At 34.4% G+C, this 21,640-nt stretch overlaps 1 protein-coding gene across 6 annotated transcripts in view; it reads right to left on the bottom strand.

Moving 5' to 3' along the window:
• The window catches only part of GPATCH2 (G-patch domain containing 2), a 170,748-nt gene that overhangs the window by 63,139 nt on the left and 85,969 nt on the right, over positions 1-21,640 (bottom strand). For all 6 annotated transcript variants that reach the window (XM_007173523.2, XM_028164334.2, XM_057552793.1 and 3 more), the window contains one exon: positions 11,975-12,042. In XM_007173523.2, coding sequence (XP_007173585.1) covers positions 11,975-12,042 — 68 coding nt within the window. The remainder of the gene's footprint in view (positions 1-11,974; positions 12,043-21,640) is intronic.

Genomic DNA, 21,640 nt, shown 5'->3' with positions numbered 1-21,640 from the left:
AAACCAAAGTCTTAAGTGGCCTTCCACTCCTCTTAGGAGAAAGAATCCTAATGCATCCTGCAAGGCTCAGCATCATCTGGTCCCTGCCCACATTTCTCCAGTCTCATCACTTTCCTCTCACCTCTTCCCTCACATTCTGTCACTTGTTTTAACCTTTGTTTAGTTCCTTGATTACAGAAAGTGGTATTTTCTCTGCCTGAAATGCTCTTCTTGCCATCACTTAGTTCCTAGAGATTTCATCTCAAGCTTGTTGTCCTAAAAAGTCTTCGCCATCTCCATGTCTACTTCAAATTCTTTTTAAAGTTCTCCTTTAGGGTACTTAGCACAATATACAGTAACGTCTCTTGAGCATTTATAAATAATAATAATCATAAATAATTTATGGGTCAGTATATAATTATACATTTATGGGTGTGCTTACTGATTAATGTCTATTATCTCTATTAGGTTGTACCATGAGAACAGCAATGATGTCTATCTTATCCACTACTGTATACTTAGTGTCTAACACACAGTAGGTCCTCATAAATATTTTCAGAATGAATGGATAAATGAATGACTTGAGATTCAGGGCAGAGTTTTATTAACTAAAGCCACCATGTTATTCTATATGAAAACAGAAGAATAAGAGCACTGAGCTATGCGGTCTTTAAGATTCTTTCGGGTTCTGATATTCTGTGGAGCAGATGACCGGGATGTGAAGATATTCCTCATTCTCTACCTTTTCTATGAAACAAAAAGTCAATTCTAAAACTACCTCAAGAAGCCCTTCTAAAACTTGGCATTTATTTCATTAAACTACAAGTGTAAATCCAGGAAGTTCAGGTTGGCATGGCTGCTAAATCATGGGTTTTAGAATCAGAAAGATCTAGGTTTGGACACAGGTTCTGGCACTTACTGGCTAGGTGAAGTCGTTGAGAGTCTTGGGTTCTTCCTCATCTATAAAATAAAATAAATCCCTCTGCTCTTACAGTATGGGGAGGCTTACACAAGACGGAGAACCCAGCACATAGTGGGTGTTTAAAATAAGTATTAATTTTCTCCCCCATAGTACACAGTGAATAAAGTAATATGTGAGCTTTTATTCTATGAACTTTTGCAATAACTACCTATTTATTCCTAAATGTCAGTAGAGACACCAATACTCATGGGTAATGTCTATAGGATCCCCCAACAGGTTTAATGTCTTATCAAATATGTAATAAAATGCTTAATACATTGGTTTCTTTAATTGACTTTTGGTTGAGTGGAATAGAGTGTGTGACTTCAGAAAAGTCAAGTTCTCTATAAAATGGGGGTATAACACTATCTATGTATGCTTCAGAGAGCTAATAAAAACAATGAAGAGAGTGGTGCATATGGCAATGTTCTGAAAAGTAAAATACACTCTACAATATAAAGTATCAGCAGCAGCAGCATCATCAGCATCTTGAAATGTTTTATGCCCAGTTTAACAATCTTTCTGTATTTCACATAAGTACTTTGTAAAAATGTCATATATAAGAAAGGACTGTTATTATCCTTACTCTATAATTAAAATTAAGAAATACGTAAGCTCAATGACTTACCCAAGGGAATCACAGTAAATCAGAGGAGGAATTGATCCAGTCTATCTTATTTATCTCAATCTAAAGTTGAAGTTACTTTCATCATAAAGAAATAGATACTAAATTTCAAAGTGTAAAAGTATTCCCAATAACCATAACCTTTCATCCGGGCAAATCTTGCTTTAAGCAAACTTTATATTTACACAAAAGATAAAATAAAGGGTGAATATTTGCTTTATAAAGCAATTCATCATAGGCGTATAAGTAGTTACCCATGGGCATTTAAAATAAGTTTTGATCTACATACAATTCCTCAGGTAAATTTCCTAGACTTTCAAGTGAAATAAATGCAAAATATAAATATCAATGTAAAAATCAATTAATAAATCATATTTGCTCAATTTAAAAACAAGCATCTCATAAATGATTGGAAAAATGTTGGAAAGGAAAAAATTCTGGACCATTTAAGGTCAATACATAAAGGCATAAAGGGAGGTGGAGTGAATAAAAAGTAACCCCATTTGATACCTTTAATATTTTTATTTTTTTATACATTTATTTATTTTATTTATTTATTTTTGGCTGCGTGGGGTCTTCGTTGCTGCGCGCGAGCTTTCTCTAGTTGCGGCGAGCAGGGGCTACTCTTCACTGTGGTGCGCAGGCTTCTCATTGCAGTGGCTTCTCTTGTTGTGGAGCACAGGCTCTAGGTGCGCGGGCTTCAGTAGTTGTGGCACATGGGCTCAGTAGTTGTGACTCGCGGGCTCTAGAGCACGGGCTCAGTAGTTGTGGCGCATGGGCTTAGTTGCTCCACGGCATGTGGGATCTTCCCAGACCAGGGCTCGAACCTGTGTCCCCTGCATTGGCAGGCGGATTCTTAACCACTGCGCCACCAGGGAAGCCCCAACATTTTTTAAAACTAGGTAGTCATATATTAATTTTATTTTGCAGATTTTAATATTTGTATTTTCAAAAAGTCAACAGAATAATTAAATGTGAGTTTCAAAACTTAACATGCTATTTTTACTCAGAAATTAGATACTAATTTCTCGGCTTTAGTTGGATTGAGGTTCTTGTCACATTTTGTGTAACTCTCTATGGTTATTTTAATGAATATTTCATTTATTTGCATTATATTTCCCATTAAAAGAAAACTATCACATATTAACAATTGGACTTTAAGAAGAGAAGTACATGTTCCAAGGAAATAATTATCAGATGGAATATAAAACAATTAGTACAGTGAAAATAATCACATTTTCATAATTATGACACTCTATAAGGCTTCTCAATATCTGTACAGAGCACGGGTTAGTCTACCTTTAAAACCAAGACTCCATAATCTAACTTGTGCTCAGCAAAGTTGGCTGCTCACCAAATTTCTACAAGTAATTTTATTTTATAATTGAAATTATTGTAAGATATCTTCTTTAGAGAAACTCTTCACATTTTAATGACCTACTTCCACTTTCTCATATACTGCGCTGAAAACTTTCAGTGAGGTGAGTTTTTCCACACTGAGCACCATGCTGGGTATTGCTCTAATGACTCTAAAACCATCCTTTTCCATCCCTCAGCTCAGCAGTTCTGTTTCTTCGATTAGACTTTTCCAAGCTGCCCTACACTAAACTTTATTAACCACGCGACCATAGGAACTGAAAATTCCTAAATGTTATTGCATTAGAACCTGTAAAATATTTCCCCTTATTTATTAAAAATAAAATTCTTGAAATTCTATGAAGTAAAATTATTTTAAGTATTCCTATATCAGATTATTTTTTGTAGTTGATCTTCCAAAGCAAAACAAATATTGACTTAGAGGAATCATTCACTGAAAATAGTAGTTGTTGCCTACTATCCAATTAGAAGTTTCTAAATATTTAGTAATTGAATGACTATTTTAGCCATTCTTACAGTTCTGCATTCTGAGGTAAGTGCAGCAAGGATTACACAAAACCACAGTTCATCTATGCTTTCCCTATACTCTTGTGCAAGTATCAGGAAGAGGGGGGTCTTCTCCTCATCACTATCCAGTAGTGGAACTTGATAACCTTGACCCCAGAGCCAGTGATTTTTGATGTGTGCATTGTATTGTATATTACGAGAAATGTAAGAACAAGAAAAAGCTTCCATCCTTGGCAAATTCATGGTTCATTAGAGGAATAAGGTATGCATATAATAACTACAGTCTAGAGAATAACATGACAAATACTGTAATCAAGTAGAAATAAAGACCCAAAAGGAGAATATAGAAGGTATCGAGAATTGCTGGTTGAAATTTGGGGGATAAAAAAAAAGATTCCTTAAAGGAGGTTGTAGCAGATACTGTTATTGCCTCCTCAATAGCTGTGCAACTAACTCTCTACTTCCAGACTTCCAGTTATGTGAGTACACTAAACAGCTCTCTGTTTAAACCATTATTTGTAGGATATTCCGTTATTTGTTCCTGACCGGAGTCTACACAAGAGTGGTGTTCAACCATTTTTGAGCACATATTGCCTGAAACAGTTATGAAAATATCCTCCCTTTGCATATTTTTATGTAGACATCTAAAATTTTCATCATAATTTAAATATTTGCAAAGGATTCATTTTCTATTAATTTTATATATTGATATTTCAAAGTAAAATAAACTGAACCACTCTTTTGAATATATACACTGTAATCTAAATATCATTGTGTTTTTATATTAGCCATCGGTGCATTAAAAAAAGATACCAGGACAGGCACGTCTTTAAAAGTTGAAAATTTTACATGGCTTATTTTTCTCCTTGAATCCCTTCAATTTACAATTCACTCATTCACAGAAGTTTATTCTAATGTAATATAATTTTATACTTGAAAGCCTTTTATTAGTTATCCTATTATAGTCTTCTGCAACAAAAATGTGTGTGTTATCTATATAACATACATACATATGTATATAAATACACATATAACATTTCCTTAAGGATCTGTGACTATAAAACTAGAGTAAAAATTATTTTGAAAAGTCTATAAGTTAGTCAATACTAATAATAATTGTTAGTTGATAACCATCAGTTACTTAAGACCTGAAATAGTTTTCATTAGTACTCAACTAAACCAACATAAATACATTTTGATAATACTAAACATAAAAATAAAATTTTATTAGAAAGCTATCATTAACAAGTTTCCCCCCCAAATTAGTTCATACATCTATTGATGAATATTACCATTAGCATCAATTCTACTGTTATTTTTAACAATTTGAGTGCTCAGAAACCTTGTTCACACAAATTGATAAATGGAAATAAAAGGAATTTGGGGGCTTCCCTGGTGACGCAGTGGTTGAGAATCTGCCTGCCAATGCAGGGGACACGGGTTCGAGCCCTGGTCTGGAAAGATCCCACATGCCGCGGAGCAACTGGGCCCGTGAGCCACACCTACTGAGCCTGCGCGTCTGGAGCCTGTGCTCCGCAACAAGAGAGGCCGCGACGGTGAGAGGCCCGCGCACCGCGATGAAGAGTGGCCCCCGCTTGCCGCAACTAGAGAAAGCCCTCGCATAGAAACGAAGACCCAACACAGCCAAAAACAAATAAATAAATAAATAAATTTAAAATAATAACATTTATTAAAAAAAAAAAAGGAATTTGGTTAGAACCAACACTTGATTATTGAACTCCTTCAGAGTTTTATGCCAAAAAATATCACACACAATGATTTCAAGATTAAGCGGTATTTTTAATAATCTAATAGATGCTGAAAACAAAGAATTAGTAGCTACCTAAATTGCATAAAGCTTTGTGACTTAGTCATTTGATTTAATCTGTCAACGTCAATATCAGTACAATATGAATGACCCCCTGTTTGGAACCCAAGAGGATGTTACACTATAGGGAAATGTGCCAAGATCAGATCAGAACTGAGAGGGCATCTTTTTTTCTAAAGTGGAAGAAAGGCAATTTTAAGACTGCCACCGGAGGGAAGGGCCCCCAAAGCACCCAGCTCTGAGACTCAAAGGACTGCAAAGAAAGAAGCAGTTCTTAATGGGCACGTGAGCACTCTCTGTGGCTATCCCTCAAGGTTCAGCCCAGAGGGAGCAGGATGTTTGCTTAGAAATGTCCATCTCCCAGTCTTTTCCTAGAAGGCAAAGGTTTGATGGCAAACCTTACAAGCTGCCATCTGAGGTTCTAGAGTCTAACTGAGGATGCATCTAGGGGCTGGCTGCGATCCTCCTCAGAGTCCAGGGGGCTGGGGGCACTTCCCCCACCTTCTCACTCCTGCTTGCTGGAACAATAAAACCACGCTGCTAGCTTGTACACATGTCTGGTGCCCCAGCTTTTGCAGCTGCCACCTGAGGGACAGGCCCTGGATCTCCTGGCTCTGACAGCCAGTGGAGCTTGCATTCACTAGTCCCACAGGACTACAGCAAACAAAGAAGCAGTTTTTAAACAGACACAGGAACAATGCCCCCTCATGGCAATACACCTAAGCTCAGTGTAGAGGGAGCAGGCAAAACACCCATCTTTGTTCTCCCTGGAAGGGGCTTAACTACATACTTTCCCAGCTGTTACAACTGATCACATAAAAATACTAAGGATCACAAGAAACTACTATAAGCAATTATATTCCAACAAATCAGATAACCTAGAAGAAATGAAGAAATTCCTAGAAACATAAAATTTACCAAAACTGAAATCATGAAGAAACAGAAAATCTAAGAAGACCAATTACTAGGAAGCAGATTGAACCAGTAATCAAAAACTATGCAAAAAAAAAAAAAAAAAGTCCAGGACCAGATCACTTCACTGGTGAATTCCATGAAATATTTAAAGAAAAATTAATACCAATCCTTCTCAAAGTCTTCCAAAAAATCAAAGAGGAGGGAACACTTTCAAACTCATTTTACGAGGCCAGCATTATATCCTGATACCAAAGCCAGAGAAGGATTCTACAAGAAAAGAAAATTACAGGCCAATATTCCCGATAAACATAGAAAAATCTTCAACAAAGTACTAGCAAAACAAATTCAACAGGGTCATACACAATGATCAAGTGGGATTTATTCCAGGGATGCAAGGATAGTTCAACAACTGCTAATTAATAAATGTGATACATCAAATTAACCAAATGAAGGATAAAAGTCATGTGATCATCTTAATAGATGCATAAAAAGCAAATGATAAAATTCACCATCTTTTCATGATAAAAACCCTCAACAAATAGAAGGAATGAATGTACCTCAACATGGTAAAGGCCATATATAACAAGCCCACAGCTAACATCATAGTCAATGGTAAAAAGCTGAAAGCTTTTCCTCTTAGATTAGGAAAAGGACAAGGATGGCTACTACTCTTGCCACTTCTACTCAACAGATATTGGAGGCGCTAGCCAGAGAAATTAGGCAAGAAAAAGAAAGTAAAAACATCCATACCAGAAAGGAAGAAGTAAAATTGTCTCTATTTGCAGATGACCTGATAGTACACATAGAAAATCGTAAAGACTCCACCAAAAAGCTATTAGAACAAATGAACAAGTTCAGTAAAGCTATAGGACACAAAATCAATATACATAAGTTGGCTGTGTTTGGATACACTAACAACAAAATATCACAAAGAGAAGTTATGAAAACAATCCCATATACAATAGCATCAAAAATAATAAAATATTTAGGAATAAATTTAACCAAAGAGGTGAAACATCTATGCACCAAAAACTATAAAACACTGATGGAAGAAGACACAAATAAATGGAAAGAGATTTTGTATTCATGAATAGGAACAATTAATATTGCTAAAATATCTATACTATGCACAGATATCCATACAATCCACAGAGCGAAGGGAATCATAAAAATTCCAATGTCATTTTTCACAGAACTAGAAAACAAATCCTAAAATTTGTATGGAGCCATAAAAAACCCTAAATAGCCAAAGCAACCTTGATAAAGAAGAGCAAACCTGGAGCTATCACACTTCCTGATTTCAAACTATCTTCAAAAAATACATACTAAATATATATATATATATATATATATATATATATATATATATATATATTATAGTATAGCAATCAAAAAAGTATGGTATTGGCTAAAAACAGACACATAGATCAATGGAACAAAATAGAGAGCCCAGAAATAAACCCATGCATATATGGTCAATTAATATACACACACACAATGGAGTATTATTCAGCCTTAAAAGGAAGGAAATCCTGCCACTTGTGACAACATGGATGAACATGGAGGGCATTATGCTAGGTGAAGTAAGCCAGACAGAAAAAGATAAATAGTGCTGATATCATTTATATGTGGAATCTTAAGAAAAAAAAAAAGTTGAACTTCTAGAAACAGAGTAGAATCATGGTTGACAGGGGCTGAGGTGGGGAGTGGGGTGGAGGAGCTAGGGAGAGGCTGATAAAAGGGCACAAACTTTCAGTTATAAGATGAATAAAGCCTGAGGATCTAATGTACATTAATGACAACTATAATTAACAATATTGTACTGTATGCTTGAAAGTTAAGAGAGTAGATCTTAAATGTTCTCACCAAAAAAAAAAAAAGTAAATATGTGAGCTGATGAATGTGTTAATTCGATGGTAGGAATCTTTTTACAACATGTGTGTATATGTATATAAATATACAGAAAATTATCATGTTGCACACTTTAAATATTCTACAAGTTTTTATTTGTCAATTATACCTCAATAAAGCTGCAGGGAAAAAAAAAAAAGAAATGAGTTGCAAAAACTGTGCAGCACCCTGGAAGGGCATCTGAGGTAATGAACGTATCAGCTGTGATCTTACATGTAAATAACAAGAAAGGTCCTCCAAGAAAGCAGAAAAGGACTGCTTGCCAAATTGGACGTATATTAAGTGCTTCCTTTACCGAATAGGAGCTTTTGTTGAAATAGCCTGCATTCTCCAAAATTCTATATTTTATATGCAGTCACCTTTAATTTATGCTACATACAACATACTACAAGGAGCCATAGCCAGATCTGATGAAAGCTTCATATGTCACTCAGAGGTCCCGGATGAGATTTTGAGACAGATGATGTAACTGGATGAGACTTTGAAGTGATCTTCTTTGGGAAAGGCAGGAAAGGTATTTCACACAGTATGTATGTATGGAGTGAAGACTGTGTATGGATGTTGAAAAGTCAGTGAGCTGAGTACGACAAATTTTGTTAGCAGCTACTCAATGGATAGTATCCTCTTCTTATCCTTGTTTAGTTAGGGGCCACTATGTGCCAGACTCAAGTAACCTATCATGACTGATCTAAACCTTTGCTAGACAGCTACATTCCTAAACTCGCTTGCAACTATGGGTGACCAAGTAACCCAGTTCTGGTCAATGAGAATTAAGGGAAGGTGGGTGAGTGATTTATGAAAATAATTTTGTTTCTTGAGGAAAGCTGCTTGTACTGTCCTTCCCTCTTCTTCCTGCCTTGAATGCAGACATGATATGTGGAGCCATAGGCGCCATCTTGAGACTATGAGGCAGTAAATCTGAAGACATATAAGAAAAAAAGACCAGGAAGATGCTGTGTTGAAATGTGTCCCCCCACCCCCCACCAAAGATATGTTGGAGTCCTAACCCCTAGTACTGTAAAATGTGACCTTATTTTGAAATAGGGTCTTTACAGAGGTAATCAAGTTAAAATGAGGTCACTAGGGTGGGCCCTAATTCAATTTGACCTTACAAAATGTTATTATATATCTGTATCTGTGTCATTATAAAAAGCAGAAAGTTGGACACAGATACAGACACAGGGCAAAGGCAATGGGAAGATGAAGGCAGAGACTGGGGTGATGCAGCAGAAGTCAAGGAACAACAAAGACTGCCAGCAAACCACAAGTGAGGAGGGGGGCAAGGAACAGATTCTCCCTCAGGGCCCTTGGAAGGAACCAACCCTGCTGATACCCTGATCTTGGACTTCCAGGCTTCAGAAATGTGAGACAGCCAAAGCACTCTTAAGGAAGAAGAGCAATGCTTGGAGGTGTCATGCTCCCTGATTTCAAACTATACTACAAAGCTATAGTAATCAAAACAGTGCAGTACTGGCACAAAGAAAGATACACAGACCAAGGGAACAGAACAGAGAGCCCAGAAACGAACCCACACTTATATGGGCGATTAATCTATGACAAAGGAGGCAAGAACATACAATGGGGAAAAGACAGCTTCTTCAATAAATGAAACTAATATAATATTGTATGTTACCTATACTTCAATAAAAAGTATTTTAAGAATATAGAAAATTAAAGGGAGAGTGCAAGAATGCAAGAGGAATTTTATTCTGCAATGAAATAAAAGAAAAAGTATGGAAAAAGAAAAGAGCTATGAGACAATATATTTGTTGTTTAAGTCACCCAGTTTGTCATACTTTGTTACTGTAGCTCTAGGACACGAACACAAGTGATGAAGCAGAAAAAGAGAAATAGTCTGGCCCTTGATAATATCTTTAAGCTTAGCAGCAAGCCCTAGAGCCATCTTCCTTCTAACTTCTCATGTGAGGAAAAGAAAAACCAAACCTTTTGGTCTGAGCTAGCATTAGTTTCATACTCTGTTACTTGCACCTAGTACATCCTGAAAAATATAATAGATGACTTTTCAATCAGTCTTGAATAATAAATAGGGTTTTGACAGATATGGATAGGAGATGAATGAGCAAAGTCACTGGCTAAAGGGGCCAGTGCACAGAGGTAGACAGCTGGACCACTGGTGTTAGGAGGAAGAGATAATGGATAACAAAGTGGAAACGTAACTGGAGCCAGACTGTGGAAGGTGTTTAACGATATGCTAAGGTTTGTCTACTGTCAAGAGGCAATCAATACTGGACGTTTTAATAGGAAAATAAAAGGATCAGAGCTGAACTTGAATAGTAGAAATAAGTAGTATGTACTGAAATAGTGAGAGAGTAGAGACAGAAAGATCCATATAAAAGATAACAGAGCTGTAATTAAAATAATGGAGGAGGATGTGGAAAAGAGGAGGTCAGAATGAGATACTAAAAAATGTGGACGGTGCGAGGTAGTAAAATGACCGTTTTAGTCCCGAGTGTTGAGAGAATTGTAATCAAACACATTGGGATGACTTGGGAAACTCTAAAAACGGTGGCATTCCATCCCCAGAAACTCTTATTTATGGGGAGATGGGTGTGGAAGGTTGTTGGGATATTTCAATGAGGGTCATACCGGCTAATTTCAGAAGCAATACTCAACTGACATTATTGCATTTGTCCTCTTTTAAATACAAACTTTTATGTCTTCACTCACTCAACAACTGGCACTGGATTACGATGGTGATAGAGATTGTTTGCCCTCAGAGCATTTATAATCTTTACCAAATGAGAGTTTTGGCTTAAATATAGCTCTAAATCTACTTTCTTGAGTATTAGTTTTCTATCAGAACAGAAAATCAAGACGAAAACATACAAATCTTCTGGTGGTCATTATGAGATAAAAAATGCTTTATCCATTTTTTTTTTTTTCTGTTTGAGTGAAAAAAGAGAGAAGGTCTTTTATGGGATAATAAAACAATGAGTAAGATAAGCTATTAAGAGGGAACGTTGTGATATCATAAGCTATAGAAGTAAATATATAAAAATAATCTATATAGATAATATTTTATATCATATAAATTGTACTCATATTAATATTTATAAATTAAGCTACATCTGAACAATAGTTTCTGCTTTATATTTGTTAAAAAGTAGATTTAAAAAACAGGACCTAATGGGTCCTAATATAATTGTTTTCCAGAAAAAATTCATTCAATAATTAATTCATATCGTTCCATACTTTAATGGTCTTTCTCAAGTTCAACCAGCTTCATAGGAGACACATGGTATTGAGCCAAAATACACAACTTATTTCAGGTTTTCCAACAAAGATGTATTTAGAAATAGAATTAGCACCTAGAAATTCACTCCATAACTCACCAAGCCACAGCTCTACTTTTTTGGAGTTATCTAGTAAATTAGTCTCTTTCTTTTGTTGCTAAATGCAAATACTTTCTGGTCCCATCACAGCTCATGCTGGACAGGAGCAGAGGGTAGAGAATTAATGAGGAAAAGACTCACTCTTCATTTCAGTACCTTAGAAAGGGTTGTAGAAGGAAGGAAGTGAGGATGGATGAGTCGAAGGAGAGCTTGATGCTACTGAATGTAATGAAAATTTAAATGCTTTGAGATAATCTTATGTATGACTTTCAGTAACACGTGAATTTCAAATTCTATTGCAAGTAAAATAAAAGAATGATTACTTAAAAACTTTTCTTTAAATTTCTGTCGTGGGTTTCATTTAAATTGTTCTTGGACTACTGTCCTTGGTATATGATGTTTACTCTTTTATAAGACAGATTTAAATTGAACCACCTTTACTAGCAATAGCTACCAATTTCCCAAAAGAAAGATACAGAATAGCCCAACAAGATTATACAAATACCATGCATACTCACTCATGGTGATGAGAATCTGGGGAAAAGTGAACCATTCTCTTGTTACTGACTGGGCCAGGAGTGGTCACCTGAAAGGAGATTTAAAACCAAAAACAGGTCACAGTTGAGTGTGTAAAACGGCAGTGAATAATAGGGATGTTTTCATTTGAGGACATCCACTCTGAAATGGAGAATATAACGATTCTCAAAATCTAAGACACAACTGCATGGACCAAAAGATACTTTAATTATTGCTAACAATGTGCTATTTGTTTTAGTCTAGCATAGTTCCTCGGCTAGAATTTTAAGACTATTTAAAATGTACCTTCATAACAGAAAAAAAAATCTTTCTTAAGAACTAGACCACTGACTCTCGTTTCCAAATACTGTACAACTGCAAATATATTTAACTGTATATTAAAAAAGGTTTATTAGATTAGTGCTGAGAAGATGATATTTCCTAGGACCAACATGTTTGTAGTTAACTCCTAAATGTAAATAACATGTATTATAATGCACACATTTTAAATGCATACAAATTAGGAGTTTGGGATTAAACTATACTCACTACTATATATAAAATAGCTAAGCAACAAGGACCTGCTGTATAGCATAGGGAAATATATTCATTATCTTGTAATAACCTAGAATGAAAAAGAATCTGAAAAAGAATATATACATATATATATGTATAACTGAATCACTTTGCTGTATATCTGAAACTAACACAACATTGTAAACCAACTGTACTTCAAAAAAAATGCATACAAAGACTTAAGTCAAGGAAGTAGTGAGTAGTCCTTTTTATAGTTTTCCCATAAAGTTAGGAATTGTTTGTGTACTTACATAGAACAAAATGTAATTTCACTTAAGAGAAAACATTTTATTCCTTTATTTCGAAATCAAATTAAAAAGCTGATAAAGAATTCAAGGTTCAACTTTTTTGACACTGCAAGCTATTCCCATTTTTAAAGAAAATGTCACAACTTTCCTATCCTATAGAGGGTTCTCAGCGGGAACATAAACACAGCATGAATCCACCATCACAACTGATGAGACATAAACTGACAGCAAAAGGCTTTACATTATGCTCTGCCATATTAAAAAAAAAAAATCCCTCTGTAATTATAGAAGTGCCACTTAACGTATAGAATCCAAAAAGGCATGATGAGGCAACAAGTGCCCCTCAGAAGAAACGAACATTTTCAAAAATGTATTCTGTCTCGTATCAATTGGGTAACATGGGTGCCAGCACATACTGAAACTCTAAGAAATGCAAATATTGCAAACGTGCACAGATGATGACATTAATAACCCTATGGTTTGAGCACCACAGGTAAACACGTGGCTCAACTCCAGGACTACACCTGCACTCATCTCAAAATGAGGTTGTCATGCTATTCCAGTGGGTAACCCTGGAATATAGTAATCCATTTTCTACACAGTGGCTATGAGAAAAGCCGACTGCGCCTATGTCATGCTTTGTTAGAGGTTCATGATCACATTATCTCATGGTGGACCTGACACTTTTATTCAGTTTACAGTATGTTCTATGTACAGGCAACTTATTTCCTTTGCCAGGGCTGCTGACAACCTTTTCCACACTATATTAATCTTGTTTACTGACTTTATCTTGGTACAAATATCAGAAAACTGAACTTTTTATCTCAGAGAAAGAATAAACAAAGTGTTGACAGAAGCAGAAGCTATTTTCAGGGCTAAAATTGCTTGTTTACCTGCGGCTATACTTATGGAAAAATGTTTAAGTCTTGCTCTGGCTTGAAATACGTAATCTGAAATTTAATAAATGAAGAAATTTCACATATACCCATGTGATAAACTACCTGATGAAAACAATGCAACTGAGTACAACAAAACAGAATTTATAACTAATTTATACCACAATACAAATGTAAGCTTTCAATCTAGTCAGAAATAATCATACTATGTATTTCTCAGGAATCATATATAGAAACTATAAGCTCAATTCAATTGCTGTAAATAACTCACAAAAGATTTACAATATCAAATGTAGATGTTTAAATGACTCTACATATTTACCTAGTACATGGCCCTTTTTTTTAAAAAAAGAGGTGAATATCCTTGACTGTTATTTCAAGTCAATTTTGGTTTTACTTTTAAAGATATGTAAAGAGGCATAATTTAGAATTTTTTTAATGAAAAAATTTAAAGAAACACTGAGATCCATACATGATGATCTTCTTAGGGTCAATGACACTGGTCTGCCTCAGGAGTAAACTATTCTAACAACAGGAATCTTTTGCTACTTTAGTGACTAGACATGCTTACCAAAAATCTGAGGGTAAGATCTTAGTATAGAATTCAGCTTATGGAAATCAGGGCTATACTGGAGTTTCAGTGTTTTTTAAACTTGAAAACATGTATTTAATATGATTGATTATTAGTAGATACTTCAAAGAATTATAAAATGTCAAGAAACATTCTTACAGAATTCTTCCTAAAAATTTATAATTCAGGGTTAATCTTTCTAAAAATAAAATGAAGCAACTTAAAACATCAGGTCAAAGTATTAATTTCTAGTAAATGATTAAGTACGGTGATTATTTTATTCTCCAAAAAATATGCCTTCCAGGTATTCCAGAAATGTCTTAGAAAGAAATCACAAATTAAAAAAAAACATAACTCTTTAAATATCCCATAAGATATTCATGTTGTAAAAGTTATTTGTTAGAAAAAGTAGATTTTATTTCACAAGGTCAGATAGGAAACAGGTATTCTGTTCTTCATGAGAAATAGTACCTCCACAATCCAATTCTTGTTATTTGTTAAAACTCTGGAAACAATCTTTTATATAATTAGCCAATATTTACTGATAAGAATCTTAAACATCACACTATATGCCCTGAATTTTTATGATTCATTTGTTAAATATTACTACATCAATAGTGACTACAATCCTAAATAATGTAGGCATATTTCTTTTCAGTATCTATGTTTATTATGCAAATTATTAAATTAAAAAAATAAACTCAAAGCTAGATAGGAATGAATGGTCTCTGGATAGCATAGCGTTTATGTCAACTTCTGGCCTTACTAGATTGTGAAATAAACTATAATGCTAAAAGATCACATGGATCTCAGTTTTTACTATTGTTATTTACAATCAAGTTATCAACCTTAGAAAATCAGAAATGTAGTAGTTACTAGATGAAAACTTAATAACAGCTGTACAAGTACCACTATCAAAATTCATAAGGTCAATAAGTACCAATATAAGGGAAATTTAGCCAAATGAGTTCAATGACAAAATATCTTTCTCAGTTTTATTAGATACATTAAAAGAAATTTCTTATTTTTTCTATCACTGATTTATCAACACTGATTTTATGACTTTCCTTCAAAGATAGACAGAACAGTTGGTTTTATACCTCATTTTCACTTTGTTATTGTTACCAAACCCACTGCATCTCATCCCATTCTTCTATAATTAGATGGTTGAATGAACTACTTCCCATATTAGGTAAACTTATCTGAGACACAATGGTCTTATGAGATTAATAATGAGTTTGTTCAACATGAATGATATCCTACTTATGTTCTCAATGAATAAGATTCCTTCTATAAATTCAGGAGATGTTTTGTCTCCATAGAAGCACAAGAAACCATCATCCTTTCTTCTCTGCCTCTAGTAGAGCCATTGTCCTCCAACTTTTCTCTCACTTACAATTATATTTTGCTTCCCAAATGCTATTCTGCTTCAGTGCCTACACTGACAAACACTTAGGGTGGCAGGCTGCCATTCAAAAGAAGGCCTTTCAGTTGTGTGAGAACTGGTCAATCAAATCCGCCCGGCCTCCAGGCTACAGCGAGACATTGTCTGAGCCTCCCTGCCAGTTTGTCAAGACCCAGAAGCTTCCTGCTTCTCTAAGGACCATTATTAATTTGACTCAACTTCTCTGAAGAAAGAAACAAGCCTTTAAAGTTTAGCAGGCTCTGCATGAAGGCCCCCCCGGTACATTCAATAAATGTGTCAGTCAAATATATGTGACAGATATTAAAGAAAACAACTCAACAGCAAGAGGCTTAAAAATAGGACTTTAAACCCTGGGGGTAAGAAGTAAGGAAAGGAAAGCAAAGAGGTGGAAGAAAACTTACTATCGTTGCTAGTCTATACATTATCTTCATTTAAAAACAAGCCCAAGAAAATCATATTCTAAGTGTTTTGCAATAGTTGATTTTAATTAATAGTTGTTAAATGAATGTGTATAATGTCAATCTTTTAATCACATACAGAAGAATGAAGAAAGATTCTCCAAAAGTATTTCAAATGAGGGCACCTGAGTTTACATCAGTGTTCTAAAAATTTGGTACAAGATAATTGGGAGAATGAATAAAATATTTCATTGTGTCACCTGTTCTCATATAAAATATTACATAATGGTCACGATTCACAAAAGGCACAATTTATTTGGGGATGGAAAGCATTCAAGAAAATAACATTAGAATTACTTCTAAAACAACATACAAAAAAGTAGAAATTACTTTAGAATTACTTTTAAAGCAAATACAAAAAAGTAACAATTCAGGTAGCATAAATGGATATCATTTATATGATTAAAGGGAAACAAAGTAGTTATCTGATTTAAGAGGAATAAGGTGGGCAGAAGGGAGTTGTGTGCAGTTTCTCTCTCCCTGCTCCAATCCATCTTAACAACTTGCCAAACTCAACTTTCTAAATTGCTGCTTTTCAACATGTCAGTTTTCTCATGCCAGAGCCATCCAGAGCTCCACACTGAAAGCAAAATTAAAACTAATGAGAAATGCATTTGAAGCCCTCTCTAATCTCATCCCTGCTTTCCACTGTGATCCTTCTCTCCAGCTCCTGATGCAGTAGTTGATTGTTCCTTGTTCTAAACCCCAAACTGCTCTACTTGATACAATTCAACAAATATTTACTAGTTACCTATTGTGTATATAAAATCATGCTTAAATTTACTACATAATGAGTGGTATATGGCTCCCATTCAGTTGGGTGACTTTAGTTATATCGTTACATTGATTGTCACATTGATTTAGTTATATTGTTACAGAGATTACTAACCTTTTTTACATAATGATAAAGTTCTGTGTTAAGGGACCCTTCTAATTCCAAGGTGTTTTTTTGTTTTGTTTTGTTTTTTTTAAAGAAAGAAAGATCAGTAAATAATTCATGTGCTAATCCATATTTTACCTTCATTTGTCTAGACGGCTATTAAAGTAAATGTGAAATTATACAGGTGACTATGAAGAATCCTCTTCACTGGCTATAAGAAACTAAAAAAATAATAGGTGCATGCAGAATGTCTGATGTGTGCCAGGTAAGGTGTTGGATCTGAGGGAGAGGTCAGTGTAGTAAGTCCTTACCTATGAGGAGTTCTAGCTTTGGACAATGTCCTCCTGGAAGGAATATTCAGGAAGGAAGATGATCCATTTCTGAGGACAACTGAATTACCTGAGGTTTCAAAAGTTGTTGTACTAAATTAATAAATTTGTACACTAGACCTTGGTTTTCTAACCAAGAAAATGCCTCAGAGTTTGGGATTTTATAAAATCTAATAACATTACAGAAAGATGTACTAGGTTCTCATCATAATTCATATCTTTAAGTATACCAATATTCATAAACAATCTTGCTCTTATCAGCAGAGCTCACCCTGGTAAGATTTTAGGGGAAAAAAACCTCTTTTTAGGATCTATGCAGCATCTACTATTCACAGCCTTCATGTTATCTAAATTATATTGTAGTAGATGTTAACACAGTGAGTGAATCTGATGATTTTTACGTGGGTGTCAAGGTTAAAGGTTCCACATTGTTCCATTATACTTTTACTATGCAATTTTTAACCCTTCTTGGAAGGATGTAAGCATGAACAACCCAACAATAAAAGTGTGATAATGACTATACCCATGACACATCAAGAATTAATACAATTTGTAGAAATATTTTTGTGATTAACGATGACACTCCTATTCTTTATCAGTCTTTCCTGCTTATAAGGTAAGTTTTCACAGGCAAGATGGCTAAAGTGAACAGACGTCATTATCCTCAAACACTAGATGAAGAAACTAACACCCACTGGGGTGAGGGCACATAACACCCAGATTACAAAGACTAAAAACAGAGCTAGATTTGAACCTACGTTGTTCTATCCACAATTTACTAAGTTTCCCCTACAGGGGACCACACAAAGGAGACAATACACCAAAACAAGTGTTTTCTGTATTTGGGGATTTGCTACAGGAGATGCTGGCTTGAATCTAGAATACACTCTTGGAAAATCTTCAGCCTAGAAACATACATTCAAGGACATTCTGGTCTTTACTTGTAACTTCAGGGTAACCTACCGGGCTATTTTAAATATAGGCAAGAGTGAGCATGGCAGCTCAAACAGGGTTGTCAGCCCATGTTATGGAGAGAGTAACAAGAATAACAAATGGCTCCACCGCTAGTCATTACAGGCAAAGTAGTAAAACAAATTTAAAAATCGCACTAGAGAGGAGTAAACATTTCATGATGAGACTATGTGAGGAAACTTGGAAAATTTGAGAACTTGGACTCTTTTTTTCCTTCAAAAGCAGATAACAATGTAAATGTGAGATTACACCTGCAAACCAGAAAGGTTTTATAAAGAATTAAAAAATCACAGGAAATAAAGTACAGAGAAGCACAAGGCTATCCTTTCAATTGAGGATTACCTTTTCTGGCAGGAAGCGTATGTGGCAAAGGGAAGATGCTAGGTGTCAGTATCACATGAAGTAGTGACTGAAGACAGACTTCAGGTAATCTGGAAGTAATCTTAGTACATTTTCAAGTAATAGCAGCACATATATCTCTTTAAAAGAATTCTCAAAATGCGAATTATGCTAAGCTGACAAAGGTGTGGAAATATACACACATACATATGTGCATATCTATGACAACATTAGCAATTCTTCTATTTTCATTCTAAGACTAAACTATGTAATTGTTTTAAATCTTCACTTTAAACAGTCTTTTCCTAGTTAAAATAAGTCAGCATTAATAATTAAGAATTTAGAATTATTGGCTTATTAGAATAATAATACTTCTAATTATTAAGTGTATAAATTCTCATTTCTGGCCTACAAAATAATGAATGATCTAAATGTTTTAATAGAAGATTAATCACTACATAATTAAAAAACAAATACAGCAACAATTTTTTTTTTTCTCACGACTCCACGGTAATTTTTTTTTTTTTTTTTTTGAGTAAGGAACTAAAAATTAACCAGCTCGGAATGATGGCCAATAGTGATTAAGGAAAGAGTTTCACTTTGCCATCCAGTTTTAGTAGCAAGCTGTGAGTGGCCTCTGCTGGCTGACCAAAGCCTTCTTAAATCACTCATTCATGATGCTTGCAATACCATAGGCTTCAAGAAAATAAGGATAGGTCCACATACATTTACACAAAATAACGCATAAAGATCTGCCTTTTATAAGAGTAAATGCCAAAGTAATACACAAAATGTGCACAAGATGGTGTAAAAAACTTTATAATCTCATCCCACTGTAACATACTTAGATTATACTCCAAATCTATACATCTTCTAAAATTTGAATTTAGAAGCCATAGGAGTATGAATGTGGATTATCTTATTCAATTCACATCAAGCAATTCACATCTACATTTAAAAATAAGCATTTTCCTGAGGTTCATTTTACACACATACACACACATACACACAAACACACAGACCTTTTCTCAAAATTAAGTGTATAATGCAGGGAAATGCAAAGAAAGACTGAAATAAAAATCTTTTAAACAATTAGTGATATAAAAAAGGCATTAACATTTTATATGATGGTTTATGAAGATACTAGCCAGGAAACACAGTAAAGCAAAACAATTTTAAAGATTTCTAGATTATTGTACCCCTGTTTGGGCAGAAGTAATTTTATATTCAAAACTTAAAATTGCAATTAAGAAGTTGAAACCTTACTAGTATTAGGTTATGTTAGTTTAGTAATCATAATAGAGACGAAAAAAAGTTTCCATTTTTTTCTCAGCAGCTTTCTATTAATAAAAACCTCCTGTGCATTACAGAATTTGTGATTTTTAAATTTATCTATTTAAACATACCATTATATATGATTCTCTTCATACTCTACCCAGTCTATTCACTTAAAATATACCCCATTATCAAATATGCCTAATGCTGTCAAAAGGTGACTACATTTACTTTAAAAAGTTATTGTTCTCACATGTGACAATACTCCAGTATATATCAACCCTCATTTCAGAATTCAGTCCCATTATCTTGCCTGCTCAAAAAATTGTTCACAGGGTTAGCTAGCTGACATATAAGATAACCCTCCATCTCACCAGACACCGTTGGGATATGACACACTGACCCACTGTAAGCCCTTATTATTAGCCTGAAATATATAGCACGTAATGCAGCTCCTGCCAGGGAATTTGTTTATAAAAATCCCTTTATCTCCCTGGACATTCATAACGCTTTTAAAAATAATGTTCAACTATTTAAAGAAATTTCAAACAACAAATAAAAATTCTAATGGATGTTTTGAAGCCTATCCTCCCATCTCGTGCAATTCTGCAGAAGCTTAAAAAAGAAGAAAAAAAAGGGAGTCACATATACAGAAAATAGAAACTAGAAAGTGTTTCCTTCTTGGAGCTTAGGTATACAGAGTCTATTGTATAAAGAAGAGACTTAAAAAACAAAAAGGATGCTTAATAATTCCCATTCCTAATGAGAATTATAACACACTGAAAAGTTTGGTACATGTAAAAATAATTTTTTTTTTTTGGTAGTAGAAGAGGTCAGGGGTAACATGGCAGTGAAGGTGATTATGATAATCAGCAGACATGACTGGTAAAGTAAAAAATCATTAAGATAGCTTTTTGAACAAAAATCCAACCACATACATTAAAAAATTTACTTTAGGAATGAATATAAGCAGACTAGGAAAACTTTTCAGTGCTTAGTTATAAATTACTTAAATTATTCTGATACTTGGAAGACATGATCAACATTTCAGGAACTAAAATTACTTTCTTTCCACATTAATTATTTGATAATTTATCACATTATCAGTGGTGCATATGCCCTTTTGAATTGCGTGTTTTTTTAAATTTTTCAAATTGTTTTTATAAACTAGCTTATTTCTTCCTACCTTAAGCTGACAGTGATGTTGTATGGAATTTTAATTTACATCAAAAGAGAAAAACTACAGCTGGTTTCGACATTTAAAAGATTGCCTCTAAGAAGAGCAAGGATACACTGATAGTAATTTATAAGAAAAACGCTGATAGTCTCCACATTTAAAAACTGATTACCTTAATATGGTTTATATTTAGCAAATAAAACACTTAAGGTAGTATATTCTACAAGCTGTTCTCCTTAAGCAAAGATGCAGGTAACCACCCAGGCTCGTGTAATGCAGTTCTGATTATTATACTGTTAATTGCACTAAAACATGTCTATAACTTAAAAAACAAAACCGCGTAACTGTGACTTGAGAGGAGAAGGAAAAAGATCACAACTACAAGCATATGCAAACTATTCTTTTTTTTTTTTTAATTTTATAGCTACTTTATTTATTTATTTCTTTATTTTTGGCTGTGTTGGGTCTTCGGTTCGTGCGAGGGCTTTCTCTAGTTACGGCAAGTGGGGGCCACTCTTCAT

The sequence above is a fragment of the Balaenoptera acutorostrata genome, chromosome 1 (assembly GCF_949987535.1).
Source record: "Balaenoptera acutorostrata chromosome 1, mBalAcu1.1, whole genome shotgun sequence".
Lineage (NCBI taxonomy): Eukaryota > Metazoa > Chordata > Mammalia > Artiodactyla > Balaenopteridae > Balaenoptera > Balaenoptera acutorostrata.
This window is presented reverse-complemented; position numbering and strand designations above follow the sequence as displayed.